Source organism: Phalacrocorax aristotelis, chromosome 5 (assembly GCF_949628215.1).
Source record: "Phalacrocorax aristotelis chromosome 5, bGulAri2.1, whole genome shotgun sequence".
NCBI classification, from domain to species: Eukaryota; Metazoa; Chordata; class Aves; order Suliformes; family Phalacrocoracidae; genus Phalacrocorax; species Phalacrocorax aristotelis.
In genome coordinates, this window is record NC_134280.1 from 2,887,266 (window position 1) to 2,913,215 (window position 25,950).

The 25,950-nt window shown below is 40.2% G+C and overlaps 3 protein-coding genes across 11 annotated transcripts in view; 1 reads left to right on the plus strand and 2 right to left on the minus strand.

The window, feature by feature from the left end:
• The window catches only part of LYPD6 (LY6/PLAUR domain containing 6), a 68,770-nt gene extending 56,559 nt beyond the window's left edge, over window positions 1–12,211 (minus strand). The window contains exon 1 of the mRNA XM_075092786.1: window positions 12,131–12,211. The gene's annotated coding sequence lies outside the window, so the exon portion shown is untranslated. The remainder of the gene's footprint in view (window positions 1–12,130) is intronic.
• The window catches only part of ORC4 (origin recognition complex subunit 4), a 446,994-nt gene that overhangs the window by 26,342 nt on the left and 394,702 nt on the right, over window positions 1–25,950 (plus strand). The window lies entirely within an intron of this gene.
• Window positions 15,018–25,950, minus strand: part of LYPD6B (LY6/PLAUR domain containing 6B) — a 58,058-nt gene continuing 47,125 nt past the window's right edge. For 6 of the 9 annotated variants that reach the window (XM_075092748.1, XM_075092753.1, XM_075092752.1 and 3 more), the window contains 5 exons: window positions 22,864–22,960; window positions 21,458–21,611; window positions 20,213–20,311; window positions 19,158–19,288; window positions 15,018–17,747 (listed from right to left, as the gene is read on the minus strand). In XM_075092748.1, the coding sequence (XP_074948849.1) occupies window positions 17,583–17,747; window positions 19,158–19,288; window positions 20,213–20,311; window positions 21,458–21,572 (510 nt within the window). In that variant the 5' untranslated portion in view covers window positions 21,573–21,611; window positions 22,864–22,960 and the 3' untranslated portion in view covers window positions 15,018–17,582. Of the gene's footprint in view, window positions 17,748–19,157; window positions 19,289–20,212; window positions 20,312–21,457; window positions 21,612–21,701; window positions 21,751–22,173; window positions 22,340–22,863; window positions 22,961–23,398; window positions 23,485–25,950 lie in introns of those variants that run through there. The other 3 variants (XM_075092755.1, XM_075092757.1, XM_075092756.1) reach the window with 3 other exon arrangements.

Here is a 25,950-nt window from a genome sequence, read left to right on the forward strand (position 1 = left end):
TCTCCGAAGAAAGACTAATAACATGTCTCAAAAACACCTAAGGCAGTTTGCGACACAGTGAAAAGGCTCGGCTCTGAGCTGTTGAAAAGGATGATGTTATGGGGGAAATGTTAGAAACGTTCTCTCAGCACAGAGCCTTTGGCCTGAGCACACAATTATTCTATAAATGTTGAGATTAACATACAATAATTAGTAAACAAATATTTAAAGTAGGACCTAAATGCCTTCTGTAAGACTGAAGCCCAAAGGCAGCATGTTCTTTATGGTCATTAAGGCCAAACAGGTTTTGCTCCCCACACTCCAGGCAGAGGGACGCAGGGGTGTGGAGATGAGCTTTTATCCCTGCTTTGCAGAAAGGGAACGGAGACAGAGCCAGCAGAAGTCACGTAAGGAACACACGCGGGCATTTCTCGCATCCCAGTACTGTGCCTAGTCACAAGCCCTTGCATTCTCATCAAAAAATAAAAGCACATGAGCACATGAGTCTATAGGGACCACATAAACATGTTGTACCTTTGTCTTCTGGGTCTGATCGGTGACTAATTTAGCCAACCTAAACGTATCAGAATTTTTTAACCTCAGTTATAGTAAGGCCAGAAAAAATGAATTTAGTATATTAGCTTCTGAATCCATCAAGCACTTTAATCCATCAGATTATTCTTTTATCCATATCACTACCATCTTTCTCTAAAGATCCACTCCCTCCTCTTTTTTTAAAAATAAATAATAATAATTAAAAAATCCCCACTGTAATTCAGTCACTATTACTATCTCCAAAATTATCTACCTGTGCTGGATTCATACCAGAGAGATTTACAGGACTTAACGGCAGCAAGGGTTGGAGGTCAGTTAAGGAAGCTCTGAAATTACTTGCCCTAGGACAGCAAATTCCACAGCAGTTGCAGCAAAGCACAGGCATAATGACTGCTTTGAACGTGCTGATGACAGATGGAAAAGGTTCTGTTTCGCGTGCAGTGCCAACGTCCTTGTAGACAGTATAATTTTCCTCTTGATAACTTACTTCCTTGAATCAAGGTGTCTCAAGAAGCGTCACTAGCTGCACCCTCCGTTCATCCGAGTTAGATGCGCGGTGTCCGTGCAACCACTGTCGCAACTGGGACGTACAAACTCATACCTTAACACAAGCGTTATCTCTCTGCCCTCGCCAAAATGGTTTTAGGTTTCAAATCAAATTTACACCCTGCAGTTATGTGATGAATTGCTGAGCTACCGCAATTTCAGTAACCAAGATTGCTCTTTCATCCTTCTCTGTACAGGTTTCCGTAAGTCAAGTTTCCTCACGCTACTACTGTTTTTTGCTTTTCCTTCCCCACATTAACTCTCAGATTTCTCTGTAATTGGCTTTTCAAGAGACTCTGGCCCCCACAGCTCTGCAGCTGCTTCTCACCACGCTCCCTTGCTAGTTCGCTCCTAACTCTTGTCCTCTCCTAATCCACGTACTTCAGCAGGACTTCCCTTTCTCTCCATACTTACTTTTGATTGTTTTTCAGTGAGGAAGGCAGCGAAACAAAACTGCCCAGTGAAAGAGCTTGCCGGCTGTCCTGATGATCCAGGCTCAGGGTGATACTTGACACATGCTCTATGACGCACCATTGAGAACCGACCTCGCCAAACATCACACTCCCACTCGTCGTGCTTAGCTCCCCTCAGTGACCTTTGCCATTTCTGTACCAACAAACATAGAGAAGGACGGGGGGGAAAGGTTTAACGTTGACTTTTTACAGGTTTTTGTTTTTGTTTTTTTTTTTTAAAAAAAAAAAAAGAAACCAGTAACACACGTCCTATAGAACTACATAACCTCCTTGTATTTCCAACTTACACAAGAAGCTGCAAAATATTTTAAAGATCGCACACTGTAAGTTTAATAAACTTATATTGAGCCTTTCTGGCAGCACCTGCTATAAAATGGCTAGCACAATAAATTGTTGTCTCGTCTTTACTTTGCCTTTGGCTTTTACAGGCAGAAAGATTAATTTTTTTCCACGGTACTCTCAGTAGCTTTCCTTTGCCCACAGCCACCTACAAATTCTTAGCAACTTTCTAAGGCTACCAGTTACTTAAAAAGTGACAGGCTAAACGTGCAGAATAGAGATTACAGCATAAAATGTTATATGATATAATGAAAAAGGCATGTTATGGTCACAAGGCAATGCAAAGGAAGGAAAAGGAGGAGGAGAGATTTCCACTCTGCTCAAATTAATAGGGAGCACCCTAGGATGGGGCCACGAGAAAGATAAAGGAGATAAATGCTCGGTTCTTAAGCTGAGCAGATGAACTCTCACTTACTAAAGGAAAAAAAAAACACAACCAAAAACCACAAAACCCAACCCATCTCTTTCAGAAACTTAAATAGCCAAAAAAGAGCTAAAAGATTTTATCCGAAGTTTGAAACAGGACTTGTGTCAAGGCGCACGTAAAGGCACGCTATCTCAGCAAGCAAAGCTGTGCAATATCACTTCTATAGTGGCTGTCACCTGAGGATCCAGAACCACTCTAAAACCTGAACTAGTTAAGTCTTCCAGTGCACGTGTGGGATTTAAGAGGATCACCACGACTGTGCCTTTAGGACGTGGTGTCTTGAAGTACACATTCTTTAATTGAAAGAGCAAGGAGATGGCAGAAAGGCAATTTGTGAAGAGCGAGGGTAGATTGTAACAGGGCGAACACCTCCGTTTTTATGCAGAATCCCTAATGAATTGCAGTGATGAGACCTTACTTTGCAGCTAATCCAAAGACAAACATCTTGAAACCATCTGTTCCTGCCCCACAAAACTGGTTGAAAACAGTATTTTAAGTGAAGGGGGACGTGCATTTTTTTAACCTTTTTTTTGACCTGCACATCCCTTAAAGTTTCCTAAGAGAGACCTCCTCTAGGTCTAATTTGAGCCTACCAGAAAGAATCTTCCCTTCCCTCCTCTCCATTAAAAAAGTTACCTTTCAGTGGATCCTTTACAGAATCCACAGACCCCTCAAGTTTTAGTTTACAGCCACAGGTTGAGACCGACCTTTGATCCAAAAATGTTGATCCAACATTTTTCCAGAGATTTTTTAAATTTCCTACCTGGCCTTAAAGAACTGTAATAGAATGGTATTAGGAAAACTGATTATAAGAAAGGAGAACACTTGAATTAAAAAAAAAAATAAAGCCCATGAAATGAAATTACAAAGGTCATTGATCGTGACATTTCATAGGAACTCAAAACTTTCAGGAATGTTTGTAGAGTTTAGAAGGGACCTTACTAAGCGGCGATCCCAGGAGTTTTCACTAGTCTTCTTAAGTTCAAATAAGGAAACTTGAAACATAGCTGCTGGCAGACACGGGCATAGAAGCCTGATGGTCCAACTTATACACAAGCTATACTAACAATAATGCTTTAAAATCCCTTAATGTTTTGCATTTGCTTAAAATCAGGGGGATAAAGGATACTTAAACATATGACAGTATAAATCAGAATCAATGGTGTAGATTTGCCAAATCTTTCAAGGTGTGCATGTCTACGTGTGTGTATTTTTAAAGCACGCCGGGCATGGAACAGGCAACAGCAGAAAGTCTCAGCCAGTCCTCAAAGGCCTTTATGCTCATTAAACTTTTAAAATATAATTTAAAAGGGGGGCAAAATTTGAGCTGCTGAAAATCCTGAGAATCAGAGGTGTACAAATGTGATTTAGAGCCTTCACTCATTAGTGACTATTAAAAGACTACGTGAAGAAAAGCAGAATGACTGCATGTCAAGACTGAGTCTGGGATTTCTTGACATGTCTTATGCGTGTAAATGGAATACTTATTTATCACTGCAATAACAGAAAAAGCTAGTTCTGGAAATAATTCACAAACAGACAGGAATAAATTGTGAGTCAAATGTCACTCAACAAACCCCCTAGCACTGCTGACTTCTGACAGTTAGGGCAGAAGGTATATTAGATTTATATTACTTTAAATGAGAAACTTTTAAGCTTAGATCAGTCAAAGCATTTTCGGAGTGAACAGAAGGAAGTTGCAGAGAGATGGAGATTTTTCTCACCAATAAATGAAATCCACTTGCAGTGCAGTGACACCGAAACCCAGCTAGCCTGGGATCTTAGAAGACACTGCCAAGAGCAATCCCAGCTTTACACGGGTATCGACCACAAACACGGTTTTGACACTGCAATTCCCCAAGCGGCTATACGTGTGCTGACCAAGCCAGCTAAACACACACACGATTGTCGGCAAAAAGCAAGAAAACCAGTCGAAACCAAGAGACTCGCACCGCCTGCTGCAGTTTTCCATGCTAAGTTTCATACGCATGGCTCTTTGCCCCAAAAAGTTCTATGATCAGGTATTCACCAGATTCTTTTAATCTGGTGAATCTCATTACTTTTAATTATACTAACTCTTCAAATATGGAGTTAAAATAATATTAAAATCACCTTAAATTCATAAACACCAGATAATTCCATTTAGGCAACATCCAGCCTTTAGAACATAACATAAAAGAGAAAAGAAGATGAATGTAACACACACCAATATGAGTCTGGTATAGAATACTACAGTAAAACAGAAACATTTTAGTGATATAAGGTAGCCTAACCAAAATATCTGTACATCAGAAGTAAAATAACGTAGAAATCAAACGTTTTTAATGATTCCTATTAAAGTTATCTGCACTAACGCATTCCAACAGATCACTTAGACTTGAAACTAATTTTCAAACAGAAAATCATATTAATAAACATGTTGAATGTTCTCCGCTTCACAGTAGAACAGACAGATCTTACCGAGCCTGCTATGCTGCTCCCTAGTAACACCAGAGTCTAAGGTGCTGTTCCACAAGGCTTTAAGGACCAGAAGTATCAATGCACGAAAAACCAAGATATACGGTCATAAAACCTACAACGAGTTTAACCTGTAATTAACACTCTGTGGCAGAAACAATTTAAAGCTAAATGCTTACCTGCATCAGTCACAACTGTAATGAACTTCCCGACAGAACTGTAAGTCACTACAGCCCTTCACAACTGCCCTAAAAAGGTAAAAATTTACCCAGACCTTCTTTCTTTAAGACTTCCAAGTTGAGAATGACAAGATGTTCCCCAACCAATAAGCCATCAAGAATCATGTAGATGGGATGACCTCCAGAGGTTATCCAGCCCAGCCCCCGGCTCAAAGCAGCGCCAGAGCGCAGGGAAGGGCGTATTCTCCAAAACTTCCTTCCTGTAAAGACAGTTTCTTAACCCGGTTCAGCCTCATGATAGGTCAGCGGTCTACACGATTACTTATGGAAAGGGAAACAGGTAGAGAGTCAATGGCATCAAGGTCAGAGTATCTCCAATGCCACGACTGCAGCCATACCCCGCTCACCCTAGAGATCAGATCTGTTGGCTCTGGCAGACTGTGTTTGGCCAAAAGCCAAGATAAATATATCAGAGAACTTCTGAACCAAATGCGGGGCGGGGGGGAGGTACGTTTCATTTAAACATGCTTTATTGGGTTTCTATGGCATAAATGCACCCATTTACAGTTTTCAGAGGAGGCAGTTAGAGGAGATCTATCTAGCAATCAGCTGAAGAAAACACTGAAGGAAACCAAAAATTCAGTTGAAGTAAACCCTCTGAAACTTGCCTGCAAATGCACAAATGAGTTTAGCCATGGAATTATAATAAAGTAACATTCCCTTAAAAACAAGCTATTCTGATTTTGGCTGGGATAGAGTTAATTTTCTTCCTAGTAGCTGGTACAGTGCTGTGCTTTGGATTTAGGATGAGAATAACGTTGTTAATACACCGGTGTTTTAGTCATTTCTGAGCAGTGCTTACATTAGTCAGGGACTTTTTGGCTTCTTATACTGCCCTGCCAGTGAGGAGGCTGGGGGGTGCATAAGCAGCTGGGAGGGGGCACAGCTGGGACAGCCGACCCCAACTGGCCAAAGGGATATTCCACCGTGTATGGCATCACGCCCAGTATATAAACTGGGGGGAGCTGGCCGGGGCAGGCGCAGCCGCTACTCAGGGGCTGGCTGGGCATCAGTCAACGGGTGGTGAGCAACTGCACTGTGCATCACTTGTTTTGTATATTCTTTTATCATTATTATCTTCCATTCCTTCTCTGGCCTATTAAATTGCCTTTATCTCAACCCAAGTTGATGATAGTAAGGGGAGTTTTACCTTTTTCCCTGATTTTCTCCCCCAACCCACTGCAGGAGTGAGCGAAGGCTGGGTGGTGTTTAGCTGCCTGCCGGGTTAAACCACAACACAAGCAAACAAACAGCTTTCCTCTGAACAACTGTTACTTGTAGTTTTAAACAATTTAGTAAAAAAAAAAAACCAAACCAAAAGAAAAAACCTGTAAGGGGCTGAAGTACAAAGAATAGAGAAGGATAGTTTGTTTTAAAAAAGTAAGTAATTATAAACTTCTGATAGCCTGACGGGATTTTCTGAAATCTTTGGGTTTGGTCCTGTATCTGTCGTGTCCCGTCCCCCCCCATTCAGTCTATCCTTTCTATTTTCTGTAGTGTAAAGTAGCAGAAAATTTCCTCGCAGGGAGCAAGAGATGATGTTTTCTAAAGACTAAAGGCAAGCTGGTAAGCAGTCGTGAACAATAGAAAAGCTCATTAGTAAAATATGGTTTTCCATGAGAAGGATTTTTTTTAAAAAAAAAAAAAGCCAACTTGAATAAGTGCCAGCACGCACACAATAACTAGGCAGAGCAACTGCCCTCTTGAACCAAATGGGTGGTTCAAGTCCTCAAATGACTGGGTGTTAGGTATTTGCATATGTATTATCCTGGCAATTCAGGCAGTAAAAGTCCTAAGGCACCAATTAAGCCATCCCTAAACCCTTACTTGACAACTTCAAAAGGTATAGAGGGATTCATAGACCTAGAGCTGACTTTCTTTATGTAAAATATGATATTAATTATGGAGGAGATAGCACAACTTTCATTTCCTACTTCAGTATCTTGTCTAGAAATATATTAGAATCTTTTACATATCTGTATTTCTCTTCACCAAAGAGCAGTTTTGTTCTCCCCACTACTTCTTGTCCCTGACAATCCCCAACGCCATTTAACAAGATGGACGTGAACAATGAACAGGAGCAGCTTTGCAACAATTTCTCTATTCTCTTCCAATTCAGGTCCCACATTTTCCATTAAGGCAAAATAATTTTCTTCCTAACCCTCCCCCCAAATAAACCCCCAACAAAACCCAAACCACCCCCAAAAAATCAAACTGCCAAAAAACCCCACCTATGTTCTGTTCTGACCCAAGAACAAAGAGAAAAGGATTAATTCCAGGAATTCCTTCTTACTGACAGCTTCCACGGGCTGCTTTCCAGACTAGAGGAATGATGTTCCACTTTGGGGGGTTCTGCAGGAAAAACTCATTTATATAATGTTCTCCATGAGACATTTCTAAAAAATTTGATATCCTGCCAATACGAGCTGACTAACTCTGCATTACAACTGCCCTCTCAGACTAAATGAAAGCATTTGCACTCAGCACCGTTCTTAATCGATTATAGCCATGAATTTTTTACTTTCAAGTATTCAGGGCTGAACTCTAATACTGCTCAGTGGACACCATCTCCCCAGGTTCTGCGAAAGGCGCATTTCCCATTTACTCTAAGTTTACCGGTGTTCATGAAATTAAAAGAATGCACAGTTGCAAGAGTAATTCCATAATATCTGCATTGCTGAGTTTAGCAAAGCAAAATATTATGGATATTATCTCTCTTCATCAGGAGATAGAATAGGGAAAGCAAGTGAACAGGCATTATTCCAGGGTTTTTTTTCAGCACTCAATTCATGAAACAAAGTGGATTCAGTAATAGAAGAAATGCATCAGATATTTAATATTGGAGGCAAGCACTTTCAAAGTATTTGCCCTTCACAGAGCAAATAACACCATGATTTTCATTTCTGGATTTTAAACATCCGCACATCTCTGGATCCTTGGGCTTAAATCACCTCACCATTCAACAGGCACCACAAAGCCTTACACTGAAAATCCATTTTATGCAAGTTAAGTGGTAAAGAAGTTTGAAAACAGTGAAGACGCTTTGAGAGGTCGCAGATTCAAAGCGAGGACTGCGTGTCTGGATAGTACACGCTGCCCTCACACGTGGCCTTGGGGATGTGCTACCCCGTCCAGCAGCCGTGTTTACAAGATGCTCGTTGGCAGATGATAGAAAGCAAGAGGAGAAACCGTGTTCTCCTGATCTTCACCTTTTCTACAATGTTATTCTTCTTCCTTAAAAAGAATAAGAAAAAATCCCCCTACTTTTAAGAAACACACCATGGGGAACACTTGCATCACAGAATAACTGGAGTTCATCCTTGGTCATTGCTGATTAAGAAAAGGTGGGGAACACTGCCTCACCCCTGGATAGTTTACCTGTATCTAGTAAAAGAACTACAGCAAACAAGATTAGGACAAGCTTATTTGGGTAGAGCTGCTGTGCTTTAGCCTGCCAGCCTACCTACGTCTGCATTGATTTTCAAATGGAGATGAGTCCTGACAAAAAGGATGCTCTGAGTAGTGAGGACATAGGACTGGTCTGTGCCACTGAGGTCCAACAGAATCCAGGACACACTGCATGTTCGCTCATAACACACCTGTGACCTCTTTTAGTTAAAAAGCAAGATATACAGCGGTGGTTTAAAATTCCAGGCCAGCCGGTAACAAAGATACGTACACCCTTGTGGAATAAGCATAACAGAAAACAATAACCAGAAAAAGATAAACACACCAGCATTTTTAAATGTTCTTTGTTTGGCTTCTTTACTTTTTCTATATGACTTTTTATCTCACACCTCACTATAATCTTCGAAAGAGGACTGTGAGTATTCTGTCTTTCAAGTCCTTACTCAAGAGGTCATGAGTCTCCATTAAATTAATTTCCCCACTCTATGATGTACCCTCAGCTGATCTGTGTGATGACCCCCAGCTGCAGATCAAACCCTAACGGAAACGTTTGCAGACTCAAAATACTTGTATAGTCCGTTCCCTTTAACAGAGTTGTTTGGTGTTTTTTTTTCTTTTTTTCCTTTTTCATGTCTTTCAGCTGCCCAGGCTGTTTATATTTTGACATTCTACCGGCAGGTTGAGGCCTCTGCTGCTTTTTTATTACCAGAAAGTAAGTTTGAAATCAACCAAACAACAACAAAAAAAACCCCTAACCACTGGGGATTTTTATATTTTCCTCTGTACACACAATTCTGAAGGGAGAAGGACAGGAGGGAGTGCTTTGCACAGCATATAAATGACATCCCAGAAGGCCTGTGGGGGGAGAGGGCTGACGAGTTTGGGAAACATGAGAGCTGATAAGCACACATCCCCACACGCTCCACAGGAATTAAAATGCTCGTTAAACTGAAAATTTACCTTCCAAAGGAAAAAGACCTTCAACTTAACCTCCAAGAACAATGCTATTTTGGTCACAGTTTCTAGATTTTTCTGCTTTTGGATTACTTCATTTTCTTTCCTGAAATCAGCCCAGTTTTTAAACTTCTAAGGACTTCCTGCACCATTAATCTTATTAATGTTAAAATAAGCCATATGTCTCATTCTTGTTATTTCTTAAACCTACGTCTAGTCAGATCCATGCAGCATTTCAACAGTGATGACAATTAGGCTTTTATTTTTCTTAAAAAAACCCTTTGTTTTGCCACTTTGGCTATCAACTCACAGGCCAACTTCCAAACAGATCTTTTCAGCCGCAAGAACCAATTAAACCGGCACATACCTTGTCTGACTTATTTAAAGTCACTGGGTCTTTTTAGAAGTCTTTCCCAATGATCACATCACCATGAGTAAGCTCCAGTATAAATTTATTGCAGACCAATATATATATTTCTCTTATTTCATTAAAGCAATAATAGAAATTACCTAATTGCACAGCAACACCTGCACGTGAGCAATGACCATATATACGCTGGTTAAAGTCCCAGTACTACCGTGGTAAAATTCCCACCAACTTCAACGGAACAAGGCATTCATTCACAGTATTTAAGACGTTTCCAGGTCATGAAAAACAAGGCTTTTCCAACCACATCTCATGAAACCATTTACATACCATATGGTTCTTGGGAAGCATTTTCTTTTTTCCATAGTTAAACAGAGAAGAAGGAACTGCGTATCGGGCTGGAAATACTACTCCATCAAAGAAGAAAGCAAACCCAAGAGTGTACTTTATGATTGGTTCCCGCTGCTCTGTACCCCATCTGCATTCAGCAAGGGGAAAAATTTAAAAGGTATCACTATACATACAGAAATACCTATTCTGCCTCTTAAGAAAATAAAGTAGCTCTAGTGATAACCATTTAGGTGTGCATCAATGTTAACTAGGCATAAAGAAAAGCCAAGCGTTTGCAAAACACTAGAAAAATATCTGACAACTGCATTATAAGTCAAAATTGCAAATAAGCAGAAGGATATTCTGCTACTTAGGTCTCTGGCTATAGCTCAGGAGACAGATTATCATTTCTAACATATACCTTAGGAATGAATAAGAGACTGGAGAAAAGTCAGCCACAAAAGTCTTCAGGGCAGCATTCAGTTCACTCCTCTCACCTCTAAGTGCCTCTAGTTCAAACCATTCCCCAACGTGAATCATGAGCAAGTTTTTGCCCGAATCCCTCACGTTAATAGGGGAAGAGTACACTCCTGCACTCTCCAGAGGTAAAACTCAGTAAAAATACTCCGAGGACCTCTCTGTGATGAATGCCACATTAATGCACACTTTAATGTTAACCAAATCGAAAGCTGGACAGAAAGAAAAATCAGGTGCAATGTAGTTTCTGGTGCAAACTCAGAATCATATGAAGAAATAAGGCTGGAAGGAACCTTTGAAGGTCTTTGGCCCAACCCTTCTGCCATAAGCACAGCTAACTTACAAGCGATATTAGGTTGCTTAGGACTTCAGCCAGTTTAGTTCTGAAAATTCTTTCTGCCCCCCCTTTCAGGGCTTAATTGCTCTCACTAGGAAGAATTTTTCCCTCATGTCTACTCGCAGTTGCTGGCATACAGTCATCTGCACTCTGAAAAACTGTTTTCTCCCTGTAGTTCACAATAATGAACACAAGTGGCAATGTTCGTTTCTCATTACCCCCACAAAAGTTAAAAAAAACACTCTAAAGAATGCAATATTTAAGAGACACCAAGAAGTACTTTGCTATGAGGAGTATATTTAGAGTGTTCCCGCCAGCAGATAACCAAGCCAAACTGACAAATTCCATCGACTGATTTGATAAGCTATGACCACAACTTGGAGTTCATGCTTATTCTTCCTTCTGTTCATGACAGACTTCCAGATTTTATGTTCCTTTGTGAATTGGTCACAAATTAAAACCGAACAGCCTGGGATCAACTGTTTTCATCCTTCATTTAATGCGGGTGCATTGCAGGACTCTATTCTTAACAAATTCTTTGAATCCTAGCCAAAGACAGACATGGGAAAGCCTAAGAGCCGTAAGGAAGTGCCGTTTGTAACAAGTTTGTGGGATGTAGCCATGTGCAAGAGATTATTTTTCTTCCTTTTCGGAGTAGGGGGAATACACAGTGGAATCTGTGAAACCAAAACCATGAGGAAATAGTACAATTTGTAAGACCTAAAATACACATACTTTCTCCAAATGGCATGTGATACGTTTTGTATTAATTCAGTGAAAACCACTGCGTTTAACTTGTCATACGCTTATTTTTCACCTTATTTTATGTTCTGTTTATCCCACCTCCACTCACATATATATTTTCTACTTATTACAGTTCATTTTGCCACAGCATTCCCATTCCAGGACAGCACCATATCACCCTGGTTACAGCGGCAGTTCGAAGGGCAGAGATTAAAAAAACCCTAACAATAAATGCTAAGACTGGGACAAATTAACAGAAATGAACTGTGCAATGTGACCTTTAAACCCCTATTTAACAATGTTACCTTTCTTCTTGAATAAATCTATTCAAATATCAAACATCTACACTTTTCCCTCCTTTAACAGCAGCTTCTTAACACAGTACTGACATTAAAAACCTCGTCAAATCACCATGAAATTTAAGCAATCTAAAATAACGTATTATGACTACTAAATATATTCCTCTTTTACACTCTCCAACCCTCTCCCCAAACTTACAGCTGTTTTTCTGTATCTCCTTGATTTCTTGAAGGCAGCACCAGAACAGATGATGTTAAAAGTTCCTACAAAACACCAGACGTACTTTCTGCAGAGAGATAATACAGACTAATTAGTTACCTGGTGCCTGCATTGCTACAAGAGGCTAAGTTGTCCTGACCTTTACAACAGCTGCCTGGCTTTTGGACAGGCTGTTATTTGCCCCAGCTGAGAGCCTCTATCACTGCAAACCTTAAATCTACAGTGAGAAACAATATCCCTACCTTTCCCTCCAAGCTCCACAGCTGATGAGATTCTTCCTCAGCCGAAAACGGAGGAGACATGAAGACCAGGAAGATGCTCAAGCGCTCCATAAACTGCTCCTGCTCCCGATTACCCTGCCTAAATACACGAGCTAGAAGCCAGGAACAGTGTCACTCAAGTGCGGTGCTATGCTGCTCCTTTAGGACAGGGCTGCTGGCCTTGTTTTCTTGATTTGAAACACCTGCAAATAGCAAGGCCTGTAAAAATCAGGCACTTCTTACAGGGCTCCTTCTAGAGTCGAGAGATGTGTAACAAACAAATATTTTCCACAGAAATGGCTTTGTGCTCTGAAGTAGCTACATTTTTTAAATCTTGATCTTCTTTGGATGAGACTTGCTACAAAACTCTGAAATGGGCGTTTTGTCCTGTTTAAATGAGCGGGCTGCTCATATCCTTCGTTTGGAATTTTAACCCGTACCTGGGCTTCACTTTTTCTGGTAAGTTAAGAGGCCGGTGTAGAAGCAGATTTTTCCTATCAAATGTGATAGTAAATTCAGAAATGCAAATGAAACCTAGTTTTCTTTGTGCCTTTTAAATGCTTCCAGGCACAGCATGCGCCCATCAGGATAAATTACCCTCCAAGAAGGGAGGATTGGAATCAGTGAAGATTCCTGAAGCCACTGCTGGTAAAAGTCAAAGCAGATGATATTATAAACCATACTGAAGCCATGACAGAATTTCACTTAAACTAAGTCTTTGCCAGCGTTTCCTTAGCTGGAGCAGGAGTCTAACAAGCAGTCTCCCCAGGAAACACAGATACACACACACGTTGTCCATAACGGTACCTAACGGGACTCAGGTGTACGTGCGATCTGTTGTTCAAGGGAGCCACATGTGCAATGTAAAGCTACATATCCATTGCTACACCTTGTAATACAACGCCAGGAAAGAAGGGTGATCCTCATCTAGGAAGTGGAATTAAGCCCACACTGCTGATCTGCAGCATGCTTGCTCGGTCTAGCACACCCATGAGAAACCGCTGGGAAGGCGCATATCCCTTGGCCAGTTTGAATAGAGATGAATAATTTCCCACTGTTTCCATTTCCTGAAGTGGCAGAGCTCTCTGGCATCATTAAAAGGGTTTTGACTTATGCTGCCCGGGGAAAAGGGCATCTCTACCCCATGAAAAATTTTATGTCCCTGGAAACAATTACATGAATCAGGAAAGTCAAAATCCCAATCCGTTCCCCCTCGGGCCTGCCTTAGGGCTCAGGCGCTCTCCTGCCTAGGCTTGCTGACCCCTGCGCCTGTGGTCGGCCGCAGGTCCCTCCTACCTTCTCAGGACACCTCCTAGCCTGCCTCCCAGTGACATCTAGCTTGTATCAGAAGAGAAAGAGCAGCAGAATCTGCCCTCAGTGAAATTTCAGCTCAAGTCCCCCGGTGCCAACAACCGGTCTTGTTGTCTTAAGAAAGAAACAGATTTTTATCTTTTTCCACCACAAACATCTTCCACCAGGAAATATTTGAATATTTAATTAAAAGTGCCATTTCTGGAGAAGAGTTAAAACAGTAACATAGCAGTAAGAAAGCACCATACAAACCAACACTGAATAGAGAAGACGCTTTCAAAAATAAATCTTCTACAGAGTGTCCAGTGCAATGTAAAAAAAAGTCACCATTACATACATATATTATAAAATGACATTTATCTTTCCTCAGCTGCACAGATTAATTTACTTGCCATTAGTCATGAATTCTCTTCAGGTTCTAAGGGCAATACAAAGGGATCATTTTGCCCGTGAATGCACATGAGTTTGGCACCCACTGACTTTACCCAGTGCCTGCTGTCTCTGGACATAACCACCCACCCCACTGCTGAGTGGGAATACAGTATTTAACACGTTATTGTTGGAAGCGGGATGTACACAGAAGTATTAGCAAAGACTTTTCTGCATATAAAGTTATGGCTGTGCATTTACAGAAAGGGAATTTCCAAAGTTGCGCAGCTAATTGAGGCATTAACAAGTCGTACGTAAGTTACAACAGCTGTGAACCAAAATCGAGATGCATGAAATACATACATTATGGAGCGCCTGAGGATTATTTTTCTCAGATCAAACAATACTTGCATAAGCTCCTCAGTCAGTACTTCAGGCAGATATCTGAAGAGAAAATATAGCTGATACCTGAATCTATTTAATAAAATATAAACATTCCACCATAAATTAACGTTAAGATTGCTTATGCAGGCAACATTTGTCATGCCAAAAATACGCACTCTGGTGAATTTTAGCACTATTTTCTCTAACAATCAGCACACATTGCTTTTCCTACAAAGTTAGCTTTTACCATTGGCCTAACATAAAATGCAAGCAGAAGCATACAGGCTTTTACATACATAAAAAGCAGCAAAGGGTAGAATTAATATTCACTCTTAAATTCTGTATTTCTTCAGCCAAGTGCCAATTTGTGCAGCATTAACATTGCAGTAACAGCTTTTGCCTATTCATTTTTCTAGACACCATAGTCCTAATCTTTGCCATAACAAAGGTATTGATGTATCAAGGTGACTAGAACTCATCCTTAATATCCTCCACTACTGGAATTCTATTACACTAAAAAATAAACCTTTGGCAACAGCAAATCCTTTCATATACCCAGGCTGCTGACTTTATTGTTAATTTTAAAAAGACGACAATTAAAATCAAACATACTATTTTGGCACTCCAGTGGATTTTTAAATTTTTTTTTAATTATTCCAAACAATTCTTTACCAAATGCATTAAGTAAAAGTATTTAAATTATGAGCAGATTTCTTAACTTTCAGTGTGGCAAACAGGAAAAGAAAATTTCAGTTCAACCAAGAAAAACAAACACACAGAGACCTCCCCTCCCAAAAGGTCTTTTGGCAGTTGCAGAGAACCTGCACCCATTTCCTCTGCACCTGAGCCCTCCCTCTGGGCAGCTCTCCAGGGTCTCCCTGGCACTCCCAAACGCTCTGGAATGGCATTTGCAGGGTAAACAGATGTCAGCACTTAAATTATTGTAAATTATTTACAGTAAACTCATAGAAGAGTATAGGGCACTTTAAGGCCTTGTTAAGACTGCAACAATTATTCCCAGAAACTGAATTATGGGAGCATCTAGTACTTAGACACAAAACCACAAAGAATACCGTGACCTGAAACACGGAAGACCACTTGCTTTCACTTTACTAAGGAATTCCCCCTTGAGCAGAGAGCAAACCTGGAATGATTTCCCCCCCCAAAAAAAAACCCTCAAGCACCCTGTAGATCCTGTAGCAAAAAGATGATGTTTAATGCCAAAACACATTGAACGTGCTGGTTGCTATGTCTGACACCAAGATTAATACTACAGATATGTTACCTAGGGATGATCACTGAACAAAGGAAAAAATTCCCCAAAACATCCTCAGCATCTTGGCCTGCTGGATGGAACGACAACGGTGATCAGAACCCAGAGCCTGGAAAACCTTGACTTAGACAGCAAGAACTAGTTTGCATTGGCAAGGAGGAAGTGTCGCCATCCCATTTTTTATAACTACGCAATTGCCTGTCAGCAGATCATAGACTTTTAGACATATTTCTATATTCTAGAAGTATTGTGTAGGCAATTTTAGAATGCAAACCAAAACACAAACATTTCAAAAATCTGTTTTCTTCTGCTGGGGCATTGGAAGAAACACATCTGGGCAAAAGGAGCAGCTGAAATTTGTTAGGTATTTGGATCACATAAAATTGTACTGAGAAGTCGTATAACTTCAGTACCCGCTGGTCTCTAGGATCAGAATGTTTGCAGTGCAAGGAACATGCATTAAGGAAGTAACCAGGGCAGACACTGTAAGTCTGACCTCACAGACTGTGTTTTAGGCCAGTCTCTAACAGCTCGATCTCTCAGAGCCCTGGAGAGCACTGTACTGTGCTACGTGTGAGAGTTCACCCAAGCAACTCATTAACATCTGCATCACAACGTTTACAAAGGAAAACCAAGAGGGTTTTAGTACATGTAACTGTAATCCAAACTCTATTACTTGCCAAATTTGCAAGTGTTCATGTAATTCATGAACAGTCATCTAAATGATAAGGAGTCAAATAGTCAAATAAATCACACTAAACTCCCCATTATTATAACGAAAAACAGAATCTTGGCCCAAACTTTTCAAACAGGGGTGGCAAAGCTACATAACAATGGTGCCCTGAGGTCTGGGATATCCGACAGTGCTGACTTACAAGTTGATGATCCATCGAGGACAGTAACATCTGGGAGAAACTTCTGCAAATCAAGAGAGAACCCAGTAGACTTCTCTCCTTATTTATACCAAGTTACAATTTTTATGACAACGTAGCTGCAATTTCAAAGCCCCGGTATTACCACCACTTTGAACAATATCACAAAGGCAAAGATTCAGCTGAGGTGAGACTCTATTGCAACAAAACAACCCCTTTGAGGCAGGGAAAAAAGGAATTCTGATTTAGGTGCTCAAATAGTTCATAATTTTTAGACAGAAATTCTATATAATTTCACACTTTTAAAATCTGAGTGTGAGAAAACATTCTGCAGAAAAGAAAGATATAAAGTATTATTTTGTATTATTTCCCATCGAATTGATAGCTCTGATCAAAACAGAAAAAAAAATCCTCTCATGTGTGTTCTCTATGAAAACCGTGCATGTTCTCTATGAAAACCATAACTGAAGATAAGCTTAAATACATCTGTTGATCAAGACAAGAAACTCCGTGTTATTTATGCACAATGAAATACAGTTCAGAAACAGTTTCCCTTGAGATACCTGGTGGCACATTGTCCATCGGAAGTTCCATTTTTATCTCACCTGGGAAAGCGATTGTCTACAGACACTTTTCTCTGTTCAAAAAACATGCCAAGCATATGTGTATTTTCATCATAATATAGTGAATTATAATAACTTGAGTTCACCCCACTGCCTAGCCAACCAGTGGGTTGTTGTGGGTTATTTTTTTCTTAAACACTGCAGGCCGTACGGCATCTTCACTAAAATATCCAAGGACTTCATGATGTCCCCTTGTCTTTCCACTGTCCCCTTACATTTCCTGTAATTAAGGACTATCAGTGATTTCTCCTTGCACATACGGAAACAATCTTCTTACAGTTTTTTATGGCCCACAGGCAGGCAGGCCCTCTCAAGCAGGTGTAACGGGAGGATGCTGCATCACGACCACGCGATCATCATGACTGATACAAGCACTGCAACGTTGACTGTCCGCCTGCTGCCATCCGACGTTCTCCGGGCGTGCAATACAGCAAATACTGCATTTGTGTGATTGGTTGGGATTTCTACATTGCATATCATGCCTTCACAGCACGAAACACATTCCTGTTGAGAAAAAGGGAGATCGCTGGACATCGGGTAATTCAGCAGTGGCCTTTAGAGATCTATGTTCTTTCAACTGGTTGCAAAGGTTACAGCTAAACGGACTAATCACTTCCACCTGGCAGCCTGACCCAAGAGAGCAGATGGAGCTTATCTCCTACAACTCATCTTCCAAATCATGCACCACAGCTTTACTAGAGTAACTCATCACCTAGTGCTGTCACTGGGCTTTGAAACAGCGATGTGATGTCATATGGCCACGTAGCTGTACTGACGAGTCACTAACATTGTAAAAAATAGACAAAACTTTCCACCACTTTCCCCTTCTAACATGAACTAAAAACAGGATTTGAATGTTTCAAGTTTCAGCTTTTACAGCTAAAAAATTCTGACTGTAAAAACTCTAGTCCCATTTGTTTTTCCCCTCAAGCTTTTGTATTCAGTGTAGCTTTGCACGCTGAACTTCAGACTTCCTTTTTATCAGTTTTCTAGTGCCACGGAACCACTGACACAGCTGGTTTTCAGGAGAGAATCTGAAAGTAATTTTCCTTACTTGACACTCCTTACTGGAAAAGCCAAGCAAATGCCAATTTTTATCTAATCCAAAGGCACGAGAACTCTTATAAGATAAAATGTGCAGAAGGCAGGCTGCATACTTATTTCATGCCCTCAACCCACCAAAAGCTGTTGAAATCAATGGAAGTTGATTCAGATAACAGGCAGGTTCTTTTACAGTCAACATGGATGCTGTCTCCTTTGTCTTTGGTGTCTGAAATATTTCATGTTAAAAATAACATACTTAACCTTCTCAACTATTAAGGAATCAGTGGATAACACTTCATTGGAGTGAATAATAGGTTGGTGGGACGTGCTTGATTATTAAGAATCAACTTTTACCTAGCGTCTCAAGGATGGGAGAAGGCAGCAGTTCTAGCTTTTTGTCATGGAACAAAAACTCAGTTGTATCTTGCTTAATAGCATGGCCTTCGTGGACAAATACAGTCCTGCTTTGTGTACTGTGCAAGGTTTGTTAAGCAGAGACATGCTTGGAGCACCTAACGCCCCGTCTGGCTTGCCATGAGGCTGTCAGCAACACCGCTGCGGCACCGCAAGCACCAGTGCAGGTTGCGTAGCCTACCTGGGCACCCTGCTCAGAAACCAAGGCCCACCAGCAATGCCCTAGAAAGCTCAGGTGTTTCTTTAGAAGTTGTTATTACATCCCGTTACGCAGGAGCACAAATAGGAAAGTAGGAAGAAGGGGTTAGTCACGATTCTGTTACAGAAATGTGATTTCTACTGTTAAATACTGGAGAGTGTATCTTGGCACATCCTCTTCAGCTCAGCAGGAAAAACAAGTACTGGAATGCAAACTTCAAAACCAATCTGCTTCCCTTATACAAAGAGTATGCTTACTGTGTGGCCACTTTCTCGGTGATGGTGGCAGCCTACGAAATGGCATTCTTCTCCAGTAGCACATTTTTTGGTGACTGATGTACTCTTCCCGTGGTCTGTGAATAGGTGAACTGTCAAACAGTACTGAGTACCTACAAAATAAATTTTAGAATGTTTATCTGCAGAAAGTATGTGTTCTCTTACAGGGTTTAAAATCTTCACACCATTTAGCAAAATATTCCCATAAAAATGACTTATTTTGTCTGTATAAAGCCATTTTCCAACTTGATCAAAATACCATTTTAATTAGTGATGAAATCTTAAGCTTAACTGGCCCTTCAAACCTCTGAAAAAGGCTGCTATCGTTTAAAGTACTTATTAGCGCTATATTCTACACATTTATCTTCCATTCTCTACTCCTTTTGCAGCACATTCTTGCTTGCTTTGTTTCAGGCGTGTTTCCTCATACCTCTACTTCATTTCTTCCCCTTTCCCACTGTTACTGTGAATATCGCTGCAAAGAAAAATGAGGAAACGTATTTCCATTCTTGTCTATGCATCTATCATTCTCTCATTCCAGTATGATCCCTAGTCATTCAGGTCTTGCCGCTCATGAGCAAGCCTCTAGCCTAGAGAGACCATGACATTTTGGAATGGTACCCAAAAGGAACGGGGTAAGGCTACCAAGGCAATTCTTTAGTATTTTTAAACAACATCTTTAAAATTAATTCCTAGGAAGCACATAGCTATACACACACACAAAAATTTAATTCATGTATTATCAATATATGAATAATGCATTAATTACTATATTAATAAGGTATTGTTATATATTACAGACAATGCTTTATACATATATAGATATAAATAATTTTTTACTGTTGCTTTGCACTCCAAAACGGTCAAAACAGTCACCTCAGCATAAAGTGCATGATTCATTATTACTAATAACATAACTGACAGCACCACGGTGTTGGCACGTTAATCCTATTCAGTTAGACTTCTGCAAGACGGCTGAGTCAGGGGGAAGCAAATTTAACTATCATAAAGAATCTCCTTAGTACAGACGCACTTACTTGCAGGACACCATCTATCTTCAGCCCATCTGTTACAGTTGTAATTGTCCACCGCATTATCACAGGTAAAGCACTTAAAACTGTTTGGAAATGGAGTGGCTTTAAAAATATTAAAATATAGTAAGTTTGCAAATATTAAGAAAAGAAATATTCAAAATAATACTGTAAGTGCTTGTACACACATATACATACAAAACAGATTACATGCGTTTACATATTTTCAATGATCCATCACTATTAGACAAATAAAACCTATGACACAAGTTTTGTAGAAAGCTTTTACGGTTTTAACTGGTTTTGCTATGCCTGAACTTTATATCATCTCCTGTTTTCACTCTCTCACAATCTAAAATACCATTTTAAGTAGTGCTGGGAAAAACAAGAAAGAGAGACCATCTTACATATAAGCACATGACAGTACATCCGCATGTATGTTTGTACAGATACACAAACACAATCTGCATTCAAATGGCTTTTGATTCCTTTGATGAAAAAAATACATCTTCAAAACCAGCTTCAGATCTTGATCTCCAACCCTGGAGAAGCCTGAACCCTTTGACACAGGGATCAAGAGGCCTATTTTAAAATCTTATTTACATTATACAAATATATAAACTATTTTAAGATGCACAGTTCCCTAGATGCACATATATTCCTATTATATCTAGCTGTCTTGACTATTTTAATGATACATATCATGAACATCTTCTCCCCTTAAATGAAGGGATAGAACACTTCTGATGCTAGATAAGAGGCAAAAAAATGATGCTATTAGTGACAACTGGCTTCACAGGTCTCACAAGGTTTTTAATTACCTTCAGTTTGAATTAACTGCATACAGCACACCTATTCTTTCCCTTACAGAAACCCCAACAAGATAAAAGACAAAAACATCTGTTCTGTATTATTTATGAGAAATCCACTGCATAACTTGTACTGTAGGAAGACATTTCAGAGGCAGAAAAATGTAATAAAAGAACCTGAAATGTGAAAACTATTGCCCTCCTGCACTTTTTAATTTAGCAATGCATGCAATTGTTTGTTTTCAATCAGTCAACTTATAATATCTTAGAAATAAACTGAACTGCTATGGGTTAAAAAGCAAAAGTTTTATTTTAAACTTTTTATCCTTCATCTTTGAGGAAGACAAACACCTAAAAAACAAAGGTTTGATAGAATATGGCATTTAACAAAAATGATAAGCTACAATTGCATACACAAAAAAACCCGTAACTGCCTACTTACGGTCTAGTGGAGGTCTCACATTGTAAAAGTTGATGTTCTCAGCTGAAACCCAATTTCCTGAAAGGAGGAGGAACGGAAGAAAGGCTCCGGCCAGCATGTGATACAATAACAACATGCTGAGTATTACCGTACATGAAAAGCAAAACTCTTAGGCCTAGGAAAGAAAGGGAATACATTATTTAGGGGGAATCATAAAGAAATGAGCATGTAGAACAATAAATTTCCTATTAACTACTTCTGAAACCTTGAAAATTCAGTCCGTAGATCTATACTGTGAAGATGGCTAATGCAAGCAAGCACGCAACGATGAACAATGCAAAGCTGGGCAATTGCTGCCTTCTGCTGGCCAGGATCCTGTACAGAGTACTTAAATTTCCACAGACTTTAAAAAGTTAGTATTACTTCTTTAATCTATTTGTCATTCTACGCAATGCCAATCTTATAAATTCCTTGTAAGCATTCCTAAAAATCAACATCACAGCTGAGCTCCTTTATATCCTACTTGAAACAGACAGGATTACCATACCATTAAAGAAAGCAAAATGCAGACAAATGTCATTTTTCATTTGAAAGACCAATTCCTTATCTGATATAGATCAATGTGTGTCTATTGACTTCACATAAGCTACATCATCTGAACTGGAAGCACACTTACAGTGGCACAGCATTAAAGGTCATGACTGTAAATTAGATTTACTTCTTTTTAAAGTGCGTACCAAGGAAACGCCAAGGAAGATGCTTGGTGGTGTTACACAAGCTTTGGAGAACTGCAAAGCAGAGCATTCAGAGATGAGATACGTGTTTTAGGCGTTGCACATTTATTTGGGGCTCCCTAGGTACATTGGTAAGGCTTTATAGTGAGTAAGAACTAATCAATGGACATTTTGGACAGTTTGATATTTAGATGTACACACATATGTACATACACAGAGGTATGTTTGGCAAATTGCAGTGATACTGGAAACCTAGGTCAGATATTAAAAAGCAGAATCAGATTAAATGGCACCCTGCCCATGCAAATTCCCAGCAGGAGAAACGAGCTTGAGTGGAGGCTCCTGCCAAACCAGAGACGTTGCTTTGAGCTGCCAAATGCATTCATTCAGAAATCTCTCTGCACACCCCTGCACAGGCCTATGTAGACGTACGGTACGCCTGCGCAAGCAGCTCTGAATGAATCCAAGCACTGAACTGAAAATGCCACTCAAGACCATGGCAGTAAAGTCCTTTTTCCTGGTATTTTTTTTGTTTTGTTTTTTTTTTGCCCCCATTTGGCACTGACCAACAAATCAATCAACAGGAAGTTCAGCTTATTGCATTGGGAGTTTGTCTGTCCTACTTAAGGCTTGTTTTTTAAATCATGGCTTTATGAACATGTTTCAGTAGATACTGAGAAAGCCACAGCATACCTCTACCTGCAGTGCTCCTCCAAGATGATCTTCTGTGGATGGTCCAAATTTCTTCTGACTATAGCCCAGGATCAAAAGAAGGATTAAGAAGAAGAATCTGTGGAAAACAAACAGCAATAGATCATCGTAACTCTTTCCTGAAGGAACTAATTAGCTGAAACACTGTATGTCCCTATTTATATTGAAAATGAAGACAGAAACCTGGAAGTGTGGTGGGTTTTATAACAAAATATCCAAAGAAGCATCTGAACTACACAGTATGGCTCTGCCTTATTGAGTGCTATCCTACTGCAGATATACAGACTCCCTCCTCCCTGTGATACCCCGATGTCATAAAGACAAATAAAAGACAACAAGCAAAGCAAGGTGACTACTCAGTCCTTCCATGAGGGTGAGTTTATTTCTCTTGCAAGGGAAAATCATTATTGAGGCAATGACCTGGGCGGGACCAGACTATACCATATGAATACATATTTCACACTCTAGAGACATCCAAACTTTCAACACATGCTATGACCAAAATAGAAGCACTAACCAGCAGCAAGGTAACCTAAAAGAGCAAAGACAATCATCAGCCTCCATCAGCAAACTATGAAGTAAATAGGTCCCCCACAGTTCAATCCTTACTGAAACAGAAACACAAAAATATTGGTCAAATCCCTAGCACCACTGCAAAATTGAAAACAAATCTAAAACATAGTTCCAGTTCTCTCCAATTAAGCACACGGTATTTGCACAGTGATATTCTGCAGCATTAGAGACAGGCTGTTTATAACCCATTTATAACCGTTTATAACTTGACTTGTCTCACTAACACACACTTAAGGTGCACATTGCAATTGTACACTTAGTTTTAGTGCGGGGGGTTAATTTATTGAGAGACAAACCTGTGCCTCATGGCTGGACACTCTTCTGCTGACAAGTCAGCCCACATCCTGTTCTGTCACTGAGCTGTTGCCTCCAAAGCCTATTTCCTGACCCTTTAATATTTTCCGAGACAGATCAGCAGAATGTGGCATTATCCGGCATAGAAGAAAGGGAAAAGAGGAGACAGTGCTGCTACTACAATTCACAAATGATCCTACATACTATTCAACTTAATTTCTCCTTCCTCTATCACTCTTAGCTCTACCAGTTTATGTTGGAGACAACACCTCTCCCTCCAGCTCCTTTTGTTTGACACAGTTCATTTTAAGCTAGTGCTTAAAAACTCTGTCCTTCGCCATCTGTATCTAAGATTCTTCATATCAGTTTTTGCTCAAACATAACCTTTTCTCCCTGTGTCAAGAGGTGAAAGAATTTTTATTCCAGCTGACAAATTTCTTCTTTTCTTCATAGAAAATAATTCCCCATATTATCCCATCCCATTCTCTGCTTTAAGGTGCTCTGGATGAGATTTCAATCTTTCATTCTTCAACCAAGAGGAGGAAGCACCATAGTGTACCAAACCCCTTCATTAATACCATAACCCTTATTCTGAAGGAGTTGAAGAGTTAAAGTGTGCCTTCCATGAAAGTAAAATTATACTTTCCATTAAAATAGCCAATCTGAGAAAAAATGAACAGCTAAAGATGTACAAAGGCTAACATAAGAGGTCGTCGTTTCCCACACAGAGGAAAATTCTTACATGGTGATTTAAAACCAAGAATACCCCCAAAGCACAGAACATGAAACACAATTACACACACCTGAATTAGCCAGGTCTTTGGAAATGCCTCCTTTTCCTGATGCAGACGACACAACCGTCCTGTCACTCTATCTACAGACTGTCCTTTCCTGTTCTTTCCCATAGGTATCTCTGGTCATCCGTTACTGGAGTCCAGAGAATGATGAGATGTTTGGTCTGACTCAGTACATCCCCCTCATTCTTGCGTTCATCCCGTCTATCCCACTACTCTGCAGAAAGAGATTAAAGCTACTTTAACAGCAAGGTGAAATTTTACCATGCTGAGCCACGTTTCCCTACCTCCCCCTGCTCAGCCTGTCCCCTCAGAGGAAGACAGAGGCAAGGGGATGGCACAGCCCATAACGCTGCACCAAGCCAAGCCTGTTCTGAAGCTACTGTGCCAGAAGAAGCTGGTCCCCAAGCCCTGGGAGGGAGTGACACAGTGATCTCTTGGTACCATCTCAATCTCTGTATCCTTTGCTAGGACACCATGAAGTGTCTTTACATGCAGAGTAAGCACTAGGTCAAAATCAGAGCTGCTACATGTTTAATTTTAATAAAATAATTTTTAAAAAGTACAGAAACTGATACCAATGCGTGGAGTTAAAAAGACAGTAACTCAAGTACAAGCAGGTACCAATTTTCAGAGCCACACTTTCCTGATCCTGATCCTTGCCCTTGTGCCCCAGGACCATCAGGGATCCAGTACCAGGCCCTTAATGCACACAGGCTGCCCCAGTGGTTTTGGTAAGAGTATGAGAAGAATCTGGTTTTTTTATTTTGCCTCTAATGCCAACATCCTTCTACACAGATCCCCTGCAAAATACCTCTGTTTATGCCCTGTGAATATCACAAGCAAGTTCCTTTTGAATTGGCAAGCCAGTTTTAATCAAGTAGCAAATTTCAGTGGATTTCAGGCAGCTCAACAGCATTTAACTCCTTCAGGTTTACTCTGTAGGAAGATAGGGTATTGAATCATTTCAAAGCTAACAGTTGCAAATTTGATCTCCTTAACATATATTTTCTGCAGTTTCTGCTAGGTTGAGAAAAATTTGCCTTTATGGGGAGTCTGTTCTGTAACTTGATCTGGTGCACCTGGATAGCAAATAAAAAGCACAATTACACTTGTGCCAGCTTTCTACAAATTCAAGCTCTCTCCTGCTCCCCTCCTCCAAGTTCCTATTGCTCTCCCCAGAGAAGCTCATGCCAAATGGGAAGTTTTAGAGAATATAAATACAAAAAAGCTACTCTTCAGCTGGTGTAAAGCACAGTAAATTGACCTCACAGTTTGCTGTAGTCAGAGGTATACTTGTTTGCTAACCAGGCCAATAAATAATGGATGTCGTCTGAGATAGTCTTAGTTACACAGCTGCACCAGAAGTCTTTCTCAAATAAAATAGGAAAATATTGGCAAAAAAAGG